The 24,079-nt window shown below is 38.3% G+C and overlaps 1 protein-coding gene across 20 annotated transcripts in view; it reads left to right on the forward strand.

The window, feature by feature from the left end:
- The window catches only part of tacc2 (transforming, acidic coiled-coil containing protein 2), a 65,774-nt gene that overhangs the window by 30,784 nt on the left and 10,911 nt on the right, over positions 1-24,079 (forward strand). For 7 of the 20 annotated variants that reach the window (XM_084092450.1, XM_084092455.1, XM_084092454.1 and 4 more), the window contains 9 exons: positions 13,991-14,118; positions 14,937-16,356; positions 18,080-18,140; positions 18,246-18,501; positions 19,485-19,534; positions 19,655-19,764; positions 20,300-20,450; positions 21,041-21,175; positions 23,872-23,931. In XM_084092450.1, coding sequence (XP_083948576.1) covers positions 13,991-14,118; positions 14,937-16,356; positions 18,080-18,140; positions 18,246-18,501; positions 19,485-19,534; positions 19,655-19,764; positions 20,300-20,450; positions 21,041-21,175; positions 23,872-23,931 — 2,371 coding nt within the window. Of the gene's footprint in view, positions 1-13,990; positions 14,119-14,936; positions 16,357-16,553; positions 17,604-18,079; positions 18,141-18,245; positions 18,502-19,484; positions 19,535-19,654; positions 19,765-20,299; positions 20,451-21,040; positions 21,176-23,017; positions 23,111-23,871; positions 23,932-24,079 lie in introns of those variants that run through there. The other 13 variants (XM_084092453.1, XM_084092457.1, XM_084092458.1 and 10 more) reach the window with 8 other exon arrangements.

Below are 24,079 nucleotides of genomic sequence, written 5' to 3' on the forward strand. Positions count from 1 at the left end.
CTCCTTCAAAACACATGAACGCGTATAGCAGGGAGCAAACAAAAGCATCTCAAGAGACCGTGTTAAACTACCTCATGTCTCACGCACATAACATTACAGTAATAATGAACACAAAACAACTTAGAGCACTGACTTGTACCACCTGACTTCTGCAGATTAATTTCGCCGTTGATAGTATTGGGTTTTCATCTCTTCCAAATTGTGTCGTGAACGCAGCATAAGCTTGTTGTTTTTGTTCAGGAGGAACTGTAAAAGGTGGCTTTTTTGGTTGCGGTGCTCAGTGATTGATGTCTGTCTGACTCTGAATAGCATGAAACGCGCTGATGACGTGTGATGTCTGCTTGAGCAGGGTGTGCGGAGGTATGGAAATAGATTATGTTGACAAGCAGGTAGGACATTGTATCGTTGCATTTGGACCGAATTCATTGACTGGACGAACATTTTACGGTCTTACGCCTTCCACAGACGATATATATACATATAAATACATTTTGACCACTTAATTTAGTGATTGCAATCAGGATGTGAAGAGACTTTCAACCAGCATAACAAAAAATGTTTCTGGATAAATCACCTCTCCTGTCTTTCATTTTGAGGAGAACATCTATTATTTTAGTACCTAAAACAATTATTTAAAACTGAAATGTTTTGCTTGAAAAGGGTGCTTATTGCCACATTTTTATTTTGTTATCTAATGCAATGACATTCATAAAATGTACAGCTTGGCTTAAGTGTCCAAATACTTTTTGGGGCCACTGTATTTATGCCATAATTTCATTCTAACATATGCATAAAAATCTGTTGCTTTAAGATACAGTTGTTGCAATTAAGTGATTTGCTACTATTGTCGGTGACTCATTTCCATTTGTGTACATTGTTGTAAAAGGTTATACATCTATCTGAAACTATGCAGTGTTTGGATAGAGAGCAGGATGACTCAGCCACGTTGACAGGCGATGAGCTCAGCTTACATTTCTTTTATCAGACAGCAGAGGGCGATCATGTATGTGCATGTGTTTCTTTATGCACTGGACCTGAGCTCTGCTGCCCACTGCAGCACAGTTTGAAAAACACACATCAGAACAGGCATATAGCGTGCAGTTTTGATATAAACTGTTCTACACTGTAACTATGGCAAATGTACACCTTTGTATCTTATCTACCCATAAAGGAAACAGAATACATATTACTACTAACATGCACCCTTTAGCGATATATAAGGCATAGAGGTGGACCTTCGAGTGGCAAGCTATTGTATCAATATTTGTACATTTTTGTCAGTGTACAGTTCGATCTAATTCACACTTGACCCCTGTTAAATCAAACTGTTAAAATAAAACAGATCTATGTTATATAAAGAGAGTGTAAATATGCACAAACAAAGAACCTGGTTTTCACACTGAGAACCAAATCTTAAAATCGCATGTGTAAAAACTAAAAGCAGCATTTGCATAATGAGATTTCTTTCAGAAGTCCCCCACCAGTCCAGCCACATTAAAACTGATGTCCTGAGGCGCCAGCTTGATGCATCTCAACATAAAACTTCCATTAGGGGAATGAAACTGCTACCAAGGGCATTTCTCCTTTATCTTTTCAGCCTTTTCTCTTTCTATCTCTTTGGAATGTCATTTGTAGTATGTAGGCTATGATTTAGTGATGAGTTTCCTGTATTTAAACACACAGTAGTTCTGGTTTGTAAGACATGTTCAGGTAAACATTTACACATTTGTCATGGCAAAATGTAGCTCAATATATCACACTCAATATAGTTCAATATATCAAGCTTAATATATTCAATATATCACACTGGTGGCAGATTTAAGGGTTTGAGAGTCATATAGCAAATATGAATATTTTTCCCAGACCAAAAATGAATAACTGAATTTGCTCTCTTTACCCCTGTACTATACTTCATGCTATAAATAAGTTCAACCTAGATACTAAAAGCCCATGTTATGAATCTTTAAAAAAAAAAAAACTGCCTTTGCAATATCTTTCAGTGGCTGCACCACTTAAAAATTTAAATTTAAATTTAAATTTCCTGTGACTGAGCATAGGATGAACTTGTCAGTACACACTACAGACTCTCTCTGTATGACAGCATTGCTGTAAATGTCTTTCATTGTAAAATAATGAGTAATTTAATGCCATTATGTCGTCTAGCTGACAAGTCTTTAAAAAACCCTCTGCTGTTGATGTAATTTTTTTTTTTTTTCATCACTCTTGCTCTTGAAAATCAGAGTGAGAGAAAAATAGCCCCTGGTTTCTGCTGAGATGAAAACAAATGCTGCATTTGAAGATGCTGTTGAACACCTTCAAGCCATTTGCACCAGTTTGTTCACTGGTGGAGTTTTTGCTTTCTGTGATCATTTTATATATTTTTTTAAATGTTTTGGTAGTGGTTTGTCATGCAGTGGATTTGAAGAGAATGCGAGTATTCCAGCTTTTTATGTGGGTTAAAGGCATATGGTCACAATTTACCTTGTTACCTGTACCTTATATTTGTGTTTATTTTAATATACTATTTTTTTTAAATCAAGTTTTTCACATCAAATAATGCAGAAATACATTAAAATAAATAGATCTTAATGACTTTTGAATTTTATTTGTTACTATAATTTGTTGTTTGACACACTGTTGGACAGTATTTCTTTAGAAAAATAAATGCTTTATGCACTAATCTCTTATTTTATAATATTTGTTTTATTTTTTGTACAGTTGATTTATTTCTTCCTTTTTTCCTTGAAGAGTCACTGCCCACCTTTTTCTTCTTTCTTTTTAGAAAAAAGGCCCCAAGCTCAGAGTTTCAGGTTCATCTTAATTTTGCTAATAATTGTTTCTTCAGGTTCGTAATCATGTCGTATACAAACACAGGAGCACAAAAAAGCTTCGGTTAACTTTGGGGCATGAAACCCTTCCCTACTCCGTGTCCAGTCCTCAGGCTCTATAAGTGAATGGGCAGATCTGTGCGAAAATCTCTTTGTTCTGCTTTCTCATGAGTGAACAATAGATTTGTAATCCTCATGTTTCAGATCCCCCCACCAATGTCCCAATTTCCCACAACTGCCACTGTCTCACGCTGTAAATCAATATGGATTAGCTCGACCTGTATGAATTGCTGCTACTCCCCTTCAGGCTGATAAACTCTTTTCTCCGAGTTGTCTCTCATTTTCATGCTCATTGTCGTTTTCGTTCTCATTTCATTTCCCAGATCACACCAACAATCCCTTTCACAACATATCAATTGAATTTGTGAATGTATCTGTTTGAGAACATCAGGACTGATGGCTGCTTTCTGTCATTACCCCTTCCTTTTCTCAGAGCGGGGTCGATAAATCATGACTTTGACCTGAGCAAATAGAAAGATCTGAAACCTTTGAGAGAGCAGTAGTAAATCAAGTCTGTTGTACATGCAGTTCATTTATGCTTTATGATTTTATTGGATGTTGCTATTAGATACATACTCTGTTGAATTTGTGATAGGCAAGTATTTTTTAATGTTTCATCAGAACCCATTTGACAGACATTTTCAAGCTTTCAAGCTTTAACCCTCACAAAGTAGTAATGCACTTTGTAGACATCTCATGGTATTAGAGAATCTGTTGAATTCCTTATGTTTATGTACAGAAGTAATGTAACATTTTTAATGCTGAAATTGTATTTATACTGTAATTAATTTTCATCAGATGATTAAAAATCACGAAGAATGAAACAAATACATCTGTATTAAAGGGATAGTTCTCCCAAAAATGAAATTTCTGTCATCAATTGTGCCTTTCAGAACATGTATTACTTTCTTTCTTCTGTGGAACAGAAGAAGATGTCTTAAGAAATGCCACAGTGTTTTGTGACTGATACTTTGAAAGTCAATTATTTGACTTTATTTGAATATCAACATTATTTTAAATATCTTCTTTTATGTTTCACAGAAGACATAAAGTCATACAGGTTTGGAAGACCCTAAAGAGACCCTCAGGGTTAAGTTTCTGATCCAGTTAAGTTTCTTTAGAGAAATCTACTTTGACAGGGGATGGATAGTAATGTGATTTAAGGGAATCACGAAATAATAGGAACACAGAGAAACAGAGAAAGGTGTTGCATAACAAAAGACAGGAGTGACCACATGCCTCTGTGTCTTTCTGTGTCTCATCGTGTGAAAAAGAGACCTGTGTATTTTGGCTTTGCATGGGGTCGGCTATTGTTTGCGTTCGCTGTGCTGATCGACCACAAGAGAGCTCAGATCGACAGGGAAAAGCTGCTCATCTTTTAAAGCACTCCGGTCCCTGGGGAGGTATAGCGAGAGAGAGAGAGAGAGAGAGAGAGAGAGCGAGAGAGAGTTAGAGTGGGAGGGGTTTTGGAGAAAACCAGCAGCCACTTTGCCAAACGCCACAACAATCCAATGAGAAGACGGAGTTGCTAGAGAGCTGGAGCATCGCTTATACCCTCCGTTCTCTCTCGCTCACTCGTCTTCGCATCCTTCCACATCTCTACCCATAAGGCTTAGCAGTTCTGTTCTATTGTTGTCAAGGATACACCGAGAGATACAGCCTCCCCCTGATGCAATGTAGACAGGGACGGAGAAGGAGTCAGAGAGAGCGAAAGGAAGTGATGCTGAGGGCTGAGTGTGGGTCACCCGTATGCCCCTGATGCCATCTGCTCCGGCTCTACTGCAGCGAAGAAGCGCGAGTCTGACGCCAGCCCAAGGGCCCTCAGGACGAGAGACGTGGAGGAACAGGAGGCGCAGGTTGGGGGGAGGAGGAGGAGACGGGTGCCAGTGGAGATCATATAGCAGAGGATGGGAGCAGTGGAGTCCGCTGAGAACGGACAGCCCCTCTGTCCATCTCAGGAGCGTCCCGAGAGCATGTGAGTAAGAACCAGAGGAGAAGAGACGGGGGTTCTTGATGACCTCATTGTCGTCGCTGGTGTTGTTGTTGTTCTAGTACCTGGTTTGCTCACCTGGTTTGAGTCTCAGTTGAATGCATGTGAGTATTCTTTCAGCTTGTGAAAAGAGAAGAAAAATAACCATTCAGAAATATTCGTCAGAGAAACGCCAATCACAAAGGAGGAGGGGATTGTTTTTGTGATGTCACAATAGGACATGATGTTTATTTACATTTGCCGTTTGATGGTGGTAGTAAGGCTCTGGTGTATGCGTTTCTACATATTGATGCGTGCTTTCCAGTCTGGCGGGCTTTGCAGACGTCTGGATGGGGGAGTAATGGCTGTATTTAATAAGGGAGAGATGTGTGTTTTTGTGGGGGATGGAGGCTAATGCTGCAGCACCGAGAGAATGAGAGAGATGGTGCTGAAATAGAACACTGAAATGTGTTGGAGAAAAGGGGGTGGGGAAAGAGAGAGAGAGCGAGAGCGATAGAGAGAGAGGGGGGCTATTTATGTTGTAGACATTCAGAAGAGCAGAATGGCAGTGACCATGAAAAATATACAATTTTGTGTAGGTGGAGCGGGTTGTTGGTTTGTGGTAAAAGCCTGCTGTAAATCTAGGAATAATGCACCCAAAAATGAACATTCTGTCATCATTTACAAAAACACATTTCTTTCTTTCTTTTGTGGAACGTAAAACAAGATTAAGATTTAGATTAGATTTAGTAGAGTGTCCAAGCTGCTCTTTTCCATAAAATGAAAGTAAATGTTGACCACAGCTGTCAAACAAGTTTTTCAAGGACAAATAATTACCTAAATTTCAGTCTGCCTACATAAAGCCTTCATTTCGCTTTAGTATAGACTTTAAAAAAATTATATGGAGTATAGTGTTATGATGCTTTTATTGTGCTTTTTCAGTCCTTTTTGTAGCTTGACAGCCTCTGGTCCCCATCCACTTTTATTGTACGGAAAAGAGTTCAGGTATTCTGTTCATTTTGTGTCCCAAAGAAGAAATTACATAAGGTTTATAACAACATTAGGGTGAGTAAATTGTGAGACAAATTTAATTTGTAAAGCAAACTACTCCTTTAAAAGTGTATATAAACCAAATGTGTCTTTGTTTATAAAGCGTATTGTAATAAGACATTATACTACATTTTATCCTCATCCCTTTGGCCACAATGGTTATTTTATTGTTGAAACTGACCTTTGTGCAAAAAAAAAGCCTGGAATTTGTTGCTCTAGGCAACACAGCTGGGGATGATGAGAAAGTTTGAACCTGCTCTGATGTCTGTGCTGTGAGTACAAGTATTGTAGCACCTACAGTGCTGCTCATTCAGCCATGACTAACAGATTTTAGCGCTTAAAGTTGCTTATGCAACCCCCTTTTGAGAATTCTTACATAACAGTACCTGCATAGTTTATATGGGAGTTTGAACCTCAACTCTAAAAGCTTTATATTAGATTTATCATTTCATTCACTTACCAGTAGCTCATCAGGGCAGAGTGCAATCTGATGGAAAAACAAGCATGAGTTTGAAGGTCATTTATAAAATCTTACATTCATAATTGGAAATGTATATAGTATATTATTATTATTATTATTTATATATTAAAAACAATAAAACTGGATATAAATAATAAATCTGAAAGTTTAGTGCTTATTATACACTAGAGTCAAATGTTTTACAGTTTTACAGTGCTGACCAAGGCTGCATTTATAATACAGGAGTATTGTGAAATATTACAATTTAAAAGCTGTTTTCTATTTTTATTATTTCAATGGTCCCACTTTATATTAAGTGGCTTTAAGTACTATGTACTTACATTGAAATTAATAATTTGATACAATGTACTTATTGTGTAACTACATGTTTTTACATTGTACTTACATTTTAACAATTCCTGCATGTAATTACAGCTGTAATTAATTTATGTAAGTACATTTGTAATTACACAGCTAAACCTACCCAATTACACCTTAAACCTACCCAATCCACCACACCTGTCCCTAACCTTACCCGTATCACACCTCAATAGCAGCAAAAGTGTTTTACAATACAACATGAACACAATAAGTACATTGTACTTATTTTTTGATGTAAGTACATAGTACTTAACGCCACTTAATATAAAGTGGGACCATTTCAATTGTTGTAATATAAATATTGTAAGTAATATTCCTGTGATGCAAAGCTGAATTTTCAGCAGTCACGCTGAAGCCATACCATGAGCACTGACATTCAGTTCTCCTGGGAAACATGTAGACTGCAGGAGATTTCATGCACTGCTAAGCATTCAACTCTGTGAAGGTTGAAACCATGTGACCTGCACTTTCTTTCACGAACAGGATAAAAGCACAAGTAGCTTGCTTTAACTTTTCTATGCACAACTGTTTGACTGGCACACACTGTACCTGTTTGGGCATGTAATATACTATTGGCCAACCACCTCTTCTGGGACTTCCTAGTTATCTGGAGTGTGCTGTTGTGTAAGGATCATTTTGTCATCCATGCAGTATCATGGCATGTTAAAATAGGGCTGTCACAGGGGCATCCGGCGATCATGTATCCTTCTCTTCCAACAGTATGTGATATCACCATGTGTCCATTAGAAATTCACCCTGTATTTTGATGGCCTATAGTGTCAAAATGAGCAACATGTGGTGATTCAGATTTGAGAAGTCCAATTTGGTGATGCGTATGACCAGTACTATCTCTCCCTGTCTCTCACCACTCCTTAAACCCTGAAATAAGCTTAGTGCTGCTGGAGATCTAGCACACATAAAATATTGAGAATATGCCTGAATTATTTGATAGTTCTGGTGGTGAAAGCTGGTACATCGCTGCATCCCACTGAGGAACCTTGGTCCTGTAGTTTTTATGAACTGTTTCATGGTACTGCACGATTTCTGACTTGAAATATGAATCATAATTAATATCTAATATAGTCTTTGTTAGCATAATTTAAAGGGATAGTTCACCCAAAAATGAAAATTGTCATCATTTACTCTCCTTCAAGTTGTTCAAAACCTGAATGAAATTCTTTCTTCTGCTAAACACAATGGAACTATGGAATATGGAAGTCAATGGGGCCCATCAACTGTTTGGTTACCCATATTCTTTAAAATATCTTCTTTTGTGTTAAGAAGAAAGAAATCAATTCATATAGGTTTGAAACAACTTGAGGGTGAGTAAAATGATTACATAATTTTCATTTATGGGTACCTTTAAGCATCATATCTCATTTGGAACTGAATCAATGATTTATCAAGACTGAGAGAGTAACTGAAAATTGAGCTGCCAGGGATTATGACTCTAATTGCCTGTATTATATCACTATGATTAAACTGCTTAATCAGTTCATATAGAAATGAATAAAGTTTTTAATAAATTCTAGGTGTTAAACTGCCAAAGAAAGGAGTGATCTACTCGTAAAACACTGTGATAGCCATTGGTAATGCATGTAATGCATGTAAAGTACTCTGTCCATCACTGTGTATTATATGAAATGTTTGGTTGGCCCTCACTTAACACAAGAAGGCTCAATCATCAATAGCTGGACACACTCCTTCATATTTAACTACACTCTTAGCACCTAGTAGATCTGAATACAATCTAAGATCAAGTAGATACATACTGTATGATGTTCCACAAACTAAAACAGAGTTTGGCAAAACTGCTTTTAGTTACAGTGGTCCAACTTTATAGAATGAGTTGCAAAATCAGCTAAAAATTCAAATATTCAAGTCCTACCTAAATCAAAATTATCAACATGTTTGTGATTGTTTTAAAATGTGATTTTCTGTTTTTATTTTTAATATTCATGTGCATCCCTGTCTGTTTGTTACTTGTTGTCTGTTATAGTGTATCCTCTATGTGCTGCCTTCTTGGCCAGGGCTCACTTGTAAAAGAGATCGTAATCTCAATGTGATTTTTTTCCCCCTGGTAAAATAAATGTAAAATAAAATAAAATAAAATTATTTTGAGATATGTAGATATACATTCCTGACTTTGAAAGAAAATATATTGAAGTTTACTGAAGGGACTTCTAAGGGTTGGAAACAGGGCCTATGTTCAGGATAGCATGTATACACCAGCACACAGTGACAGTGTGCTAGTATTCTTTTTGGAGCACAGCCAGTCTCGCTCTCCCTCGTTTCATTTGTCTCCCTCTTTTGGTCAACCTGTGTCAATACCTCAGTCTCTAGTACATTTTGTACCCTCTGGTATAAAAATGAGCACATCACAACCTTTTTTAACCAGTTGCCTAGATTATTTTCATTTCTTCCCAAGATCATTTTAATTATGGTCACGTTTATAATGTGGATTTTAGATGCACATTGTATGATTTAATGCAGGCCTATTGTTAGTGGTGTGTTAATATCTTTTAGCAGTTGTGTCTATAGAGCAATTTCTTGATCACTCTCCTCTCTGTCACACTATAGCTGTCCTTTCGTTCAGGTTTGCTTTGTTTGAACAGCATTGTGGGTTGTCGTGCTCACAGCAGTGTCTGTTGCTGAACCCAGCAGTGCTGTTCTGTGCCAGACAAGCCTGACTGTCTCCAAGCAGACAAACTCACTCACTGAAATGACTTGCCTCTTCTGTCTCCTTTAGCTTTTCATATTATATTCAAACCTATAATGGTTATTGCAGATGTTTACCTGTTTAGTAGATATTTGGTCCTGAAGATTTGCAGATTTTGATTATTTTAACTTACTGTATTTACTGTACTCCTGTCTGAGTGGCTTTAATAAAAATGTTCAACAATATACAAGTATATAAATATATATATAACAATATATAAATATATATATAAGGTTTCTTCAAGCATCTCGGAGACGTTCCCGCAGTTCTTCTGGATTTAGTTTGTCTCAGTTTTTTCTGTTTCTTCATGTAATCACAGACGGACTCGATGATGGTGAGATCAGATCATCCTGGCTGTTGTCACATTCCTTGTGCATACAGAAATCTCACTGGATTATTACAATTAATGGCAAAAAGAATGTTTGCAAATGTAAACTGATATTTCCTACTGTATTAACATGCCTAAGACTTTTGCACAGTAGTTCAGTTCAGTTCAGTTCATCTTTATTCATTTCCCGAAGGCAATTTGGTTGCAGCAAACAAGCATACACATAAAACAGTATCTCACACACATACACGAAAATAGGAGAAAAAAAAAAAGTATATATATATATATATATATATACATATATATATATATACATATATATATATATATATATATATATATACATATATATATACATATATATATATATATATATACATATATATATATATATATATATATGTATATATATGTATATGTATGTGTGTGTGTGTGTGTGTGTGTGTGTGTGTGTGTGTGTGTATTTATGCATTTTTTTCCCCATCATCTAGAGGAAAGTTTCAAGTCAGATGTGGAAACCCCTTTTTTTTAAAAGCCACTAGAGGAACATAAGCTTGATGATACAGTGCTCCATATAATTCCCCCCAGCAGACATTTCAGAAATAAATCAGTGTTTTATTTTCCCATACCAGGAAATAAATGGATTGTATGTGCTCTAATTGACTTCCTGTGCATGTGTGGATCTATGTGAAAGAGAAGGAAATTTGAGGCTTTGTCCGGGATTCCATTTTATGGAAGTTGCCAGTGTGTGCGTTGTCTAGCACATGGGAGCATATGTCTAGAGAGCACCGTCACCATGGCAACAGTGTGCTTGCCAGATATGTCTTGTGGAAACATCACTACATGGGCTGAAATGCTCATTAACTGATAATTATCTCATCGAATGTCATTAACACACTGAAAGCTGCAAAATTAGACAGGAAGACTTTTAAAATGCACTCCATCTGTCTTTGAATGATATTGAATGTAATATTAATGATATTATCTTTGAATACAAATCTATATTATAATCTAAATTTTCATTGCAACACTTAGAGCATTACACATTGCAATCATTTTGGGTTTGATCTGTACTTAGAGATGAATATTAAAGTGGTCCTAATATGCCCTTTTACGAAGTCTTGATTTTGTTTTTGGGTTGTACTAGCTTATGTTTTCATGCTTGATTGTTTAAAAAAAATATTATTTTTCACATATTTTACATTATTACAGCACCTCTCCCCCCAGTCTGGCCCGAACGTGCCGTTTATTTCCTGTTTCGATGAAGCCCCTCCTTCCGAAATATGAAATGTGCTGTGATTGGTTAGCTGGCCCAGTGTGTTGTGATTGGCAGCGCTTAGCGTGTGTTCGGGAAATGTCACTCTCCTTACTATAAATGCAAGCTCTACTCGGATGTAAATATTAAGGATGGCGTCAATTTCAAACCAATTCAAGCCTGATTCAGACTTAAGAATGTTAACAGACAAGAGGATCGTCCAGAACGGATTTCATGCACGGACTTTGCAAGCACGGATTTCACAGGATGTTTCAGAGTGGTATTTTTTTTTTATTGTAATTTTCTTATACATTTTAGATACGATGTTATACACCATTTAATTATAATACTTGTCGGAAAACTATAAACCGTAATCGATCACAAAACCATGGTTAATCTTCCTAAGGGGCGGTGAACAGTCTTACAAAAGCTACAGTAAACACTATATCAATACTGTAATGTTAGTTAGCAGGTTAGCGGAGGCAAAGCTTTGCATTTACAGCACACAGATAAACGTGGGGGTTTTAATGTTCAGGAACAGTGTTTAAAATAAATTTTAACCACAAGTTCATCAGCCTTAGGAAGGTCAAACAAATGAGATTTGGAAACAGGGTGGAAAAAACAGTGTCTCTTTGACGACAACACTGTCTTCTCTAATGCTGCTCAACCAGGCCTCGACCCCTTTTTTTGCGTATTCCATGGTCGGAGATTATTAAAATTAGATATACTGTATCTATTATGACTTTATGTACTAATATTATGACTTTACAAGATCTGTAAAAAAACGCGTTGTAGTCCAAATTAGTAGTTCGTTGTAGTTCTTGGGTGTATGTTTGAGCATTAAATTATATGATCAGCATGTATGTGTCATCCTCTTTTGTTGACATTGTGTTTGCTGATCAGGTCAGGGAAAGGGAATGAGGCCTTTACAGTCATTCTTCTGAGGTTATGAAGAGTAAATCTCTTATTTTGCTAATAAACTGCTGGATGCGTATCATTAGAATTTGGATCCAAATGTCACATTAGAGGGCATATGTGGTCTAATATTTTGCATGCGTTGTAATTTAAATCGACTCTAAAATGATTGTGAAGAAGATGGACTGTGAAAATATGATTTAGCACCATGGAAGACCACTACCATTTTGACATGCTCAAATGTGATTCATGTTTGTAAGTATGCACTGGTTCTTGTCAGATGCAGAATTACTCCTACTGAAAAGAAAGAAAATTCTCTAGGCTAGTTTATGCTGATTTGCTGCTGGTCTACATTGTCTTGCTGGTTAAGATCTCTGATTAGCATCCCATGGACCAGCATCCAAAACACGTGTTGGTCTTTTCAGCAGGGAATGGGTGTGTTCACTGCACTGAAGTAAAGGCGTCAATACATTCATCAGTGTTTGATGCAGCGAAACTGAGTGTATGACTGCAGCCAAAGTCTTTTGTGGATACTAATAATTAGTACAGACAGAAAACCCCAGTTTTTGCTCTCTCTGAGTGTCTATTACACATTACAGTAACTACAGTAATTACAGAAGAGTAGGAGAGACTGACAGAATTTCAGCTCGGGTAGTTGAAAGAAAGAAACAGAAATTAGGAATAATGAAAAATGATCAGGATATAGTAAAAAGAAAAACAGGTTTTTTTTCTTTATACTACAGGAACCAGAGTGAGAAGTCTGCTTCTCTCCTAAACGTGGGGGAGGGAGAACATGTCTTAGGATCTTGAAGAGAGAGAGAGAGAGAGAGAGAGAGAGAGAGAGAAAGAGAAAGAGCGAGTCAGCCAGCCAAGTAGTGAGTCTGCAAGTGGCGAGTATCTGCAACGGGTTTCATTTGGATAAAGCCCACCTTCAGCAAGATACCGGAGAGAGAGAACATACGATATTTAAAAAAAAAAAGGAGGGAAGGGTAAAATGGAGAAGGGAACATAGCACACAAAGCCATAGAACTGTGATGCGCCAGATTTTCGGAATCTGCATTAGGTATGAGGAACGTGTGAGAGTGACCGTGAGCCTGTGATCGGTGGCAGATATGGCAGTGAGCGCGTGGCAGGCTCTGTCTCCGCTGCAGTGGGCTCGCTGGGGCTGGGACACGCTGCTGGGAGGGACATCCGGAGAGGATGAGGCAGACCCAGCCCTAGGGCTCCTCCGGCGCCTCAGCTGGACCTCCAGACACGATTACATGATCCACGGCAGGCAGAGGTGAGCGTGGGGTAACAGCAGGGAGAGGACAGGGACTACTGCGGTGAGACTGGGTGGGGGTCTGCACATCTGTCTGAGTCTGCGCCTTTGTTGCCGTATTTGGACTATTGATTTATTTATACCGATGTGTTCACCTATGCCATCACATACTATGTCAGATTTGTGTATTATACACTGATGCCAAGATCAAAAACGTTCACAAACCGACATTTTGTTGCATCGACTAAATAAGCAATCATTAGTCTTTACTGAAATGGCAATAAAATGTGTTCATTTGAAAATAACACCTTCACTGTGATACTTAGTAGGTTAAAATCAAATAATGAGTGAATATAGTGAATGAGAGAGAAAATGGACACCATGGCTGAGTGTAATTTGTGTTTGAGCTGCTGTTATTGGTCTCCAAGCTTCAGGTTCATATTTCCATCTGTAATAATCCACCAGGGCCTACTAGACATATGCTGAGGCAGGTGTTTGTTTACAAGGTTTGGCACACAATGATTGATTGTTTAATACACTGTAGGTGTATCTGAATGTATTTGATCCTGTAATGTAAGTGTAAGCTGTGATACGTTGCCTCGTAAATGGATGTTGCTTGTTTGCTGTATCAGTGCTGGATTGGATATGCAACTTCTTTGTATGGAAACAAAACAGACCTGATGTTTATACTTCAATGAGATTATTAAATCAACTCTTAATTCAATATATTCAGACTCTCTTCTATCTCGTTGTCTCTTGTGTAGGAGCTCAGATTCAGACGGAGCGTTCGAAACCCCTGAGTCCACCACCCCTGTGAAGTCTGCTTCCCCACCACTGCCCCCAACAGAAAACCCCTGCACCAGCTCAGAGGCATTGTCCCCAGAACACACAGGTACGTTTAAGATCTTCATTCCATCACAATTCACACTACAATGATCTCATGTCGAGTCAAATAGTTTTATTTGTTGTCTGAATAGCTTCAGCAGGGCATTGAAATGCTTAAGGCGAGGCTTAGATTGTAGGACATTGAAAATATAGTTTGTTTCTTGCTTTGAACAAATTTTTAATTTTTTTATATCAATTAAAAAGGACAGTATTAATTAGCAGAGAGTGTAGAGCAACATAATAAACGATTCTTAACTTGGAACCCAAGAAATGTTATGGAAAACACAGAAGATTATCTAAGTAACTATAGCTAGAAATATAAACTAGATCTAGAATATTTTATATGCTAATTTTTGGTGTCAGTTTGTGCTTTTTTGGAAACAAAGAGATGGAGGTCCAATTAAATTCTTTATTCTATATTCATTACTTCAATTCAGTTTATTTCATGTGTTTTCAATTTCAGTGTTGTCATGTTTTTTTTTTCTTGCTCAGATTTATTTTCCCAAAAAAATTTTAATCAAGAAACAAAATGCTTTTTCTTTACTTCCATTAATCTCTGACTTGGAGGACTGTAGTCTTTGTTATCAAGCACTGCACTCGTACTCCCTCTAATGGAAATGCAGTGTATTGCTGTTGAAGTTATTTTAAAAAAAAGATGAATAAAAAAAAAAACTAATAAGCAAACTTCTTTTGTATTCTATACTTCTGCATTCTTCAGCTCTTTAACTTAAAATAATATCAATACATCTGTGAGTACTATTCTGTGATGTGTTTCAAATATATTTTTTAAAATCTACAGTAACATGTCATTCTCCATCTTCACAGCTTCCACTGCTGACATCTCTGCCAGTGAAGCTCAAGACCCAGTACTTCAACCTGCCAGTCGCTCTCAATCTACAGTCTTTGATGAGGACAAACCAATAGCGGCTAGCGGTGCCTACAACCTAGAGTACTTAATCGCTAATGACCCCTTGCCAGAATCAAATTTTGGGTCTGGACCATCAAGCCGAGCGCCTCTCACCCGCTCTCTAAGCCTACAGTCTGGTGAGTTAGAGAGCCCAGGAGACAAATCCTCAGGAGGAACCTCCGACAAACCCATTCACCCACGAACAGAGTCCTTCAGCATAGGAACAGAGAGCGCTCCGGGAACCCTTCGTAGAGTGAAGAAGCCCCGTCCAGGTTCACTAAAGAAGAAGCCTCTTTCCAGGCAGAACTCAAACCCAGAGCGTTCCTCCCCTAAAACTGTGTCCTCTAGCAGCACACCAGAAGAGAAAAAGAGAGGGAAACCCCAACCCGAAAGCCCTTTGCAAACCCAAGAGAGGCCTAGTTCCTCTCCCAGCCCTAGTCCGAGTCCTGCTGGTACCCTACGGAGAAACAGAATAAAGTCTCGAGTTGAGAGTCCTCCACCTTTGGCTGAGGAGATCACTACCGCCTCAATATTAACTCAAATCCAGCCGGAGCTTCCTATTCCAGTACCAGAGGCTCCCACTGTCCCAGACGAGGAGTCTCCTATCCCTCCCAGTGCCTCCTACAAATGGGATCCGGACAACTTTGAGAACATTGACCCATTCAGTACAGGAGGCAGTAAAGTGGCAAACTCGCCAGTCTTAGGCAGGAAAGCTGACTTTACATTGGTTTCAGGCACCCCTGTTGCTGTAGAGGAGCCCTGTGCCCCTTCCTCTGCTAAAGAGCAACCCTTAAACATTGAGGAACAACCAATCGCCAAGCGTCAACCAGTCAGACTGGAGTTTGACTATTCAGAGGACAGTGGAGAGGCGTCACGCAGTGCTCCTCCTCCCAAAATCCTGGGCAAGAAACCAGGTGCCAAGATGCCCATCCGAAAGCCAAAACTGGGGATTAAGAAGGCCCCTCCTCCCCAGAAAGAACAGCTAGACAATTCACCTGTTCCAGCACTTTCAAATGACAATGATGATATCCCAATTCCCAAGGCGTCATATAACTTTGACCCCAGCAAGTGGGATGACCCTAACTTTAATCCATTTTCTTCAAGCAGTGGTGTCCCGAACTCTCCTCATCTGAATAAAGGATCCTACAGCTTTGATCCTGACTCCTTTGATGATTCAATCGATCCCTTCAAATCATCTAACAATATAGGGAACCCCCCAACGAAAGCTGCCTCATTTGACCAGTCCAACAATGAGAATGAGATTGAGAATGATAACATTGAGTTAGAGGATCACAACCAGAACAAACCTGCCAAAAACAAAAAGAAGCCTCTTAAATCGTAAGTCTGCACTTATAATGAATCCATTTTCATTTCAAATTAGGTCATAATGTGTGCCATTCATTCAGTGTAGACCAGTAAATTAGAGTACATTTTCTTGTGTATATTTCTGAACGTTTTATGTGAGTGGAGTGGGTGTTAGTACTTGTTGTTTGTCAGCCTCTGTCACATGTCTGTCTGTTGATGTATCATCACAGGAAGTCCAGCAATGTCTCTTCTCTGTGTTGTTTCGTGTAAGTAGAGAGATGTAGGAAAATCAACATCAGTAATAATATAGATTAACATAAAATGTCATTTTAACATGTTTTAACTCATGAGCTCACCATCAATTGTTTTAATCATTCATTTCGATACATATGACTGATTTCACATCATTCTTAGTCAGTCCTTCCTCTGCTCCATGCCTGATATTATCCAATGAGAACGTTGCCATCTAGTGGAACCCCCCAATAAGTGCAGTCGATTCCAGGAACATGGGCAGAGGACAAGTTCTGATGTGCACTTAATCTAGAAAACATTGTCTGATTTTGCTTACAATGTACACATGATCTGATTTGAGCTTTGTTGACTACACTTCTTCCAATGAATTAGATGTGAAGGTCCTTAGTAGTGGTTAACACACTGGTGGATAATAAACATTGCAGGTTTTATTACGTGTAAGTAGAAACTGTGACCTGAAAAGTGAATCTTTTTTGCACACCCTGATTCATTAATGCTGCTATTTGGGAGCAGTTTGAAGTTTCAGATTAATTCATCTAATATATATTGCTCAGCTGCAGACTTTCCCTCCGTAGTTCTTACACAAATCAAGGTTGTTTTCAACTTTGTTTTTCAACACAGATGTCTTTTCAGATTTTACAGGAGGAGTTTCAACAATACTGCTGAAATTAAATATTTACATCACACTTACACTATGAAATGTGAACAAGGTCAACAAACAGCAACATAATAGGATCCGATATGAGTCATTTTCTTAGGCCATTGAGCAATTTATCAGGGGCAACAGGGATTAATATTATCTGTGAATGTGTTAAGGCAGAGTATCTATTTTTGTATATATTTCCTAATTCAAAAGCACACATTTTTACTGCATAATCATCACGCTTCTGCAAGACATATTTCCAATTCATCACTAATAGCTGTATGTCTTCAGCTAATTTCCTGCCATGGTTCAATTTGTGAGTAGAAAAAAATATGGCATAAAAATTGCATTATAGCAAAAGAGAACATTTACTGTTAAAAACACAATTCACAATTTAAAAAAAATAAAATAACTGCACAATATAACATTCATATACAACACTAATAGAAGAGTAAATCATAATGTAAGCCCTGAATAATCCATTTCATTGTGCACTGGTAAGATCTTAACTGATGAGATTTAATCCTTAATAATAAGCACTATCATTTACTGGTTGAATTACAGCACACTTGCATTGTCAAATGGTTTTCTAAAACATTTATCAGAACAACACAACAGGTATGTATTATTTAACTAAAACTTTTACTCAATAGAACGTTATCTGTACAGTATCTGTCAAAAAAACCTGCTGTGTATAATAAATAGGGTGGTTGGTGTGCACACAGTTTGGTTTTTAAAAGATTTATATTCTGATTGTTTGGACAGCACACAGTAAATGTACACATGAAAAATGATGTCTTTTATTCCAAATTGATATTTTAATAACTAACAACATAACTTCTGTCTTGTTTTCTTAAACAGTAGTACTTTCAGAGTGAAGAAGTCTCCAAAGAGGACTCAGATTACCGAGCCATCTGCACAAGTAAGTTAAGACATGAGCGCACATTCACCTACAGGACACTCACACAGTCATACAGTCTGAAGATTATCTGTTTCTTTTTTTTGCTGTCACCTCATATCATAACAGTGTTGTCCTGTGTGTTCTCCACTCTCGCCCTCCACTTCACACACACATCATCACCTGCAGGAGCACTCGCCCGATGCCAATCCTGACCCTTCACAAGATCACGCCACAGATGAGGAGAAACTGGCTTCCTCCACCAATCAGAAATGGACTAGACATGATGTAGAGGTGGAGCTGACCTCTGACCTCCAAGACTTCCCACAGCCAACAGACTTCACAGCTTTTGTCAACGAGAACAGTTTGCCTGCACCGAGTGACGGTGAGAGAGGGGAAGAGTCACTACTTTATTTCTAATCATGAGTCAAGGATTGTGTCCATGGTCCTACATTACTTTACATAGATATTTTTGAAGAGTAATAATGAGACTGTCAGTACAGTACTGATTTCAAAACAATATCTGAGTAAATCTCACAAAACCAGTCAAGTTTGTTATTTTTAAAAAGATTTTATCAATTATATTATGTTATTATTATATTATTGTTATTATATTTTATTGTTCAATTATATTAAGTTTATTATTATCAATTATATTATGCTCAAAGTTTTTTTGGCGTAGAGACATCCCAATTCCACACACACACACACACACACACACACACACACACACACAGTATATTTATAATGTGAATTATTAGAAAAATAATGCACAGCCGAGGTGGTAATGTGGCCATGACACAAAGCGTTTTATAATATAATAATTTTAAATACTTTTATTACAGTAATATTGCAGTAATTACAATTTAATAAGAATTAACATTGAAAATGTCTGGATGCATTGTACTAATGAGAATTTGGTGGGAAAATGTTTCAAAATTTTCAAAAATAATGTCAAAATGCAAAATTATAAAAATTAAAATTTGTATTAAAATTTCAAAAGTATTTATTTTCTTTTGATTTTGGGGTAAAATGTTTTTGTGATATTCACCCATCAGATTATTTTCCACGTGATCCAAGTTTGGCTGGAACCCCAAATGACCACACACTGACCCGTTTTATTAGCCTTTGACCTACAGGGAACCATTTGGGCCCTGAGGCACTCTGCCTGAATATAACTGGGTCATTGGTACAGTAGCAGATTAATTATAGTGCCACTCTCATGTTGGTTCTGTCAGTCTGTTAACTGATGATCAACATAGAAAGAATATTCTTTGGAAGCCTTATATTATTTTCAATTCCTAATATAACCTTTATAAAACATTTAACCTGTTATATATCACTCATTTTTCGGTGTCTTCTCTGCAGTTACAGACTATGAGATTGAATACATGGAAAAGATTGGCTCCTCTGCACCTGTGAGTATCTACCTGACCTATAGATGTACTAAACTTAAGGCAGTTGCCAAAAAACACCAAACTAATGTTAGATTACAGACCTTTGTATTTATGTGAGTGCATATATGTATTTATTTACAGCCTCTCTCAGTGAAGAAACCATCACTTTATCTGAAACTGGACTCCGTGACAGACAGTCCAAAGAAGACCCCCAACATGCACGATTCAGAGCCCAACTCCCCCTGCACCGGGTAAACTAAACGCACGCACGCGCACACACACACACACACACACACACACACACACACACACACACACACACACACACACACACACACACACACACACACACACACACACACACACACACACACAAACACAAACACACACACACACACACACACACTTTGGGTTTTCATGTTTTATGGGGACATTCTATTGACATAATTATTTTTATACAATACAAAGTGTATATTCTATCCCTTAACATTTCTACCTACCATAAACCTACCAATCACAGAAAATTTTCTGCATTTTCAGAAAACAACACTTAATATATAAGCTGATTTATAAGCTGTTTTCCTCACTGGGACCAAAAAATGTCCCCACAAAGAAAAGGAATTCGGACATTGCCATAACCAGGACCTTTGCACTTGCATATAGATGGCCTCAGAGCCATCATCCATAAACTAAGGGCCACAAAACTCAATTCTCATGGGGTGAGAACAATGTATCCTCTTTGACTGTATTTCATGTGTTTAATTGTATTGGTCTGACACTTTACAGGAGCTTTGAGGAGATGGAGGCTCAGATCTCGCAGGGGAAATCACCTGTGCTTCCACCTCGTGGTGCTCGTGACCCCATGGCCTCAGAGAAAAGCAGAAAGAGGGACAGTCAGTCTCAGAGTCGAACGCAGAGCAACGAGAGAGATGGAGTGGTAAGTGTAAACCAACCAAGCACTGAAAGATAGAATCAGCACCTTCAAGAGTGTGTTTATTTATTAGTTCAGATAATGTGTTTTCTTACAATCAAAATGCATGAATTACACCACAGATGTGTGAAGATGGGTTTATTTTTTTATTTTTTTTGTTACTTTTCAGTCTTAAAGGGACAGTGCATCCTATATAAAGAAATAAACCGATTCTTACATTATTTACTCAACCTCGTTTCTAAACTCGGATGCTGTTATTTTTTCAGTAGAACACAAAAGGAGACGATGTGAAGAATGTACACTGTCCTCTTTTCTATATAATCATTTGTTTTTCATTTAGAACAATAGTAAATAATGGCAGAAATTTTTGTGTGAACTATCCCTTTAAGATAACATTATTTTGCTAAGCATGTAGCTTATTTTATTCAGGATCTCCCCACCGGAATCAGTACTGCAAATTGTTTATTCATAGGCTTCAAAAACCCATCATAGATGTGTTATGATGCACTAGGCTAACTACAAGCTTGCACTGCCTCACTGACACCCAGGCACCTCCTGCTCCTCTTGTCCCTCTTCTGCTCTCACTCCCAATGCAGTCCCCCATCCAGGGCCCCATGGACCCCTCAGATCTGCCCCTCTTAGACAGGCTGTCTGATTCACCCACCCCTCTCAGCTACCTGGAGCCTGATCTGGCAGAGACCAACCCCACTGCCTTCGCTCAAAAACTGCAGGTGTGTAGAGAGAAGCCTACCTGCCCACTACCTCTTCTTCCCCGGACCTTTGCTTCTATGTGTGTGTGTGTGAGTGTGTGTGTCTTCACTCAGCTTTGTTTCACTGTGTTTGTTTGTCCCTCCAGTTTTTCATGTACCTTGTCTGCCCCTAGTGCTGGGGTCAGGAGTTGTTAAAGGAATAGTTCAACCAAAAATTCATGTTTATTCATCCTCATGTTGTTCCAAACCTGTTTTACTTAGGCCCTGTTTACACCTGGTATTAAGATGCGTTTTGGGCGATCGGATCACAACTGGACGACGCTAAATACAGGTGTAAACGGGGTCTAAAACTTTTTTAGCTTGTCCACTTTCGACCACTTCCAGAGGTAGGTCGCATTTGACCGGATTGCTTTCATAGTGTAAACGCTCATGTGGTCGAATGTGTTCGAATAGCCACAAAAGCTACTCCACCTACTGACCTAATGCGTAAATATTACGGGAAGCGCGCTAGCCAGGCGGATTTACAATTTGTTGGCTGGAGACCCAAGTTTGGTTTGAAGATGAAAAACGTACCAAGCACAAAATATTCTCTCACCATTCCTGATTTCTAACACTTACTCATGGCGTTCGGTGTGGTCTTGCGGCTGTCAGCGCAGAAACGAAAGCTGCAGCTCTCAGTGTGTTTTTCTGTCATCTCCGGGCGTGTTCATATGTAAATTGTGTGAGCTTATTTTTTCCATTAGATTAAAAGATCTAAATAAGGCCATACATTTACCCGCCCATAGACCCTCCCCTCAAAGAAATCAGGACAGAAGTGGTTGAAAGTGGACAAAAGAGACGAAACACCTGGTGTAAACGGGTATGCATCTCCCTCGTCTACTTGTAATCCGATCGACCAAAACGCATCTTAATAACAGGTGTAAACAGGGCCTTACTTTCTTATGTAAATGGGAACTGGGGCTGTTAAGCTCCAAAATGATAAAAATGGACCATAAAGTACACTACTGTTCAAAACTTTGGGTCAGTATGATTTTTATTTTAATTTTATTTTAAATTACATTTATTCAGCGAAGATGCTTTCAATTTATAAAAGTGACAGTAAAGACTTTTACATCATTACAAAAAATATTCTATTCTATAATTGCTTTATTTAAACTTGCCATTCATCAAAAAAAGTATCATGGTTTCAACAAAAATACTATATAAGAATAATAATATAATAAGAAAAAATGTTTGTAGAACACCAAATCAGATTCTGATTTAGAATGATTTCTGAAGGATTATGTGACACTGAATGACTGCTGACTATTCAGTTTTTCCATCACAGGAACAAATTAAATTTTAAATATATAAATATAGAAAATATTTATTTTAAATTGTATTAATATTTCACAATATTACTGTTTTTACTGTATTTTTTGGTCAAATAAACGCTTTGGTGAGCATAACAGACTTTCAAAAAAACTTACTGACCAAATATTTTAATGGTAGCTACAAGTCTTCTAAAGTATAGACTACCCTTTTTTTGCTGTTATGTTTTTTGTTTATGCCGGTTGAAGCCTCTGGTCCCCATTCACTATTATTATATGGAAGTGACTAGCTTTTGTGTTTATTTTGGGTGAACTATCCCTTTAAAAATACACACTTGAAATAAACTTGGAAAGGATGAATGGATCTCACCACATTCACAGTAAAATGTGTATGAGTGTCTGTGTGTACGTACAGTATATGTATGTTTTCCCCCTTCAGGTTTAGTATTTGAGTGAGGCTAGTACAACTCTAACCCCTCTTCTCCTCCTTACCCCTGCCCCCACTCCATGGGTCACTCCCCCTTTCCTCCCCTCACCCTCCCTTGTGGCCCAGGAGGAGCTGGTGCTCGCAGCCCTGAGGATAGAGGCTCTACAGGTAGCCAAAAGCATCTCTCAGAGCCCTACTTTGTCCACTGTGTCCCCTCAGGTACTGCGCTGAACCAGCCCGCACCTGTGTGTGTGAGCGCGTGTGTGTGTGCAAGCACGTGTGTGTGTATGCAATATACTCCCTGAACTGAGCCCCCTGACTGCACCCTTGGGTATGAGTGTGAGTACCTACCCATAAACTACCTCACCATACTGTGGACGTGACATCTCACCCCCCCGGTTCTCTAACCCAGCTCCTGTCCCTCGATTGGTGCTCCTTTTTCCCAATCCAGCACCCTTTTGCACAAAAAGAGGTGTGTTTCTCCCAGGGCTTTGTGACAATCCTGCATGTTCGCCTGGACAGGAGATCCATAGAAACAAAGGTCAATGTGACTTGGAAATTAATGCTGTATTTAAACTATGTATTATTACTTCAAATATTAATGATTTGTAGATTTCATCATTTTTATGCTTTTCCTAAGCGAAACATTGTAAGCTGAATTCCTTGTCACATTCATGCTGGTTCCTGGTTTCGATTGTTACTAATTTACACTAACTCATTGGAATACAATGGGCATACGGATCACCTGTATGCCTGGTCTGAGGCCGCTGGCGTGGCTTCACATAAAGCTTAGCTCAGATCTGCTTTCAGTCATGTTGGATGAGCGACTGTCACCACAGTCTCAGCATTTGTGCAGGAAATGGAATGAACAGACTAATCTGGTATACACAAACATGCAAACATACACACTACAACCCCTAACACGACGCCTTATATTCTTCCCGCTCCATTCTCATGATGTTGTCTTGCACGCTTCACAGTCTCACCTCAAGAAGCCCAGCTCACGCCGCTGGAATCTCAACGGTTCCCACATGGCTAAAGTAAGAAGGACAGAAAACAATCCCTCTAAAAGTCTAACTAGGTCTAGTCCGTATATTCTAATCCCATTGTCCCTGTACCACCATTAGACTAAACCACCATTAGTCAGAAAAATAGGTCTATGGACAAAAAGCATCTCATCCTTCTCCT

This window comes from Abramis brama (genome assembly GCF_963993115.1).
Source record: "Abramis brama genome assembly, chromosome: 19".
Classification (NCBI taxonomy): Eukaryota; Metazoa; Chordata; class Actinopteri; order Cypriniformes; family Leuciscidae; genus Abramis; species Abramis brama.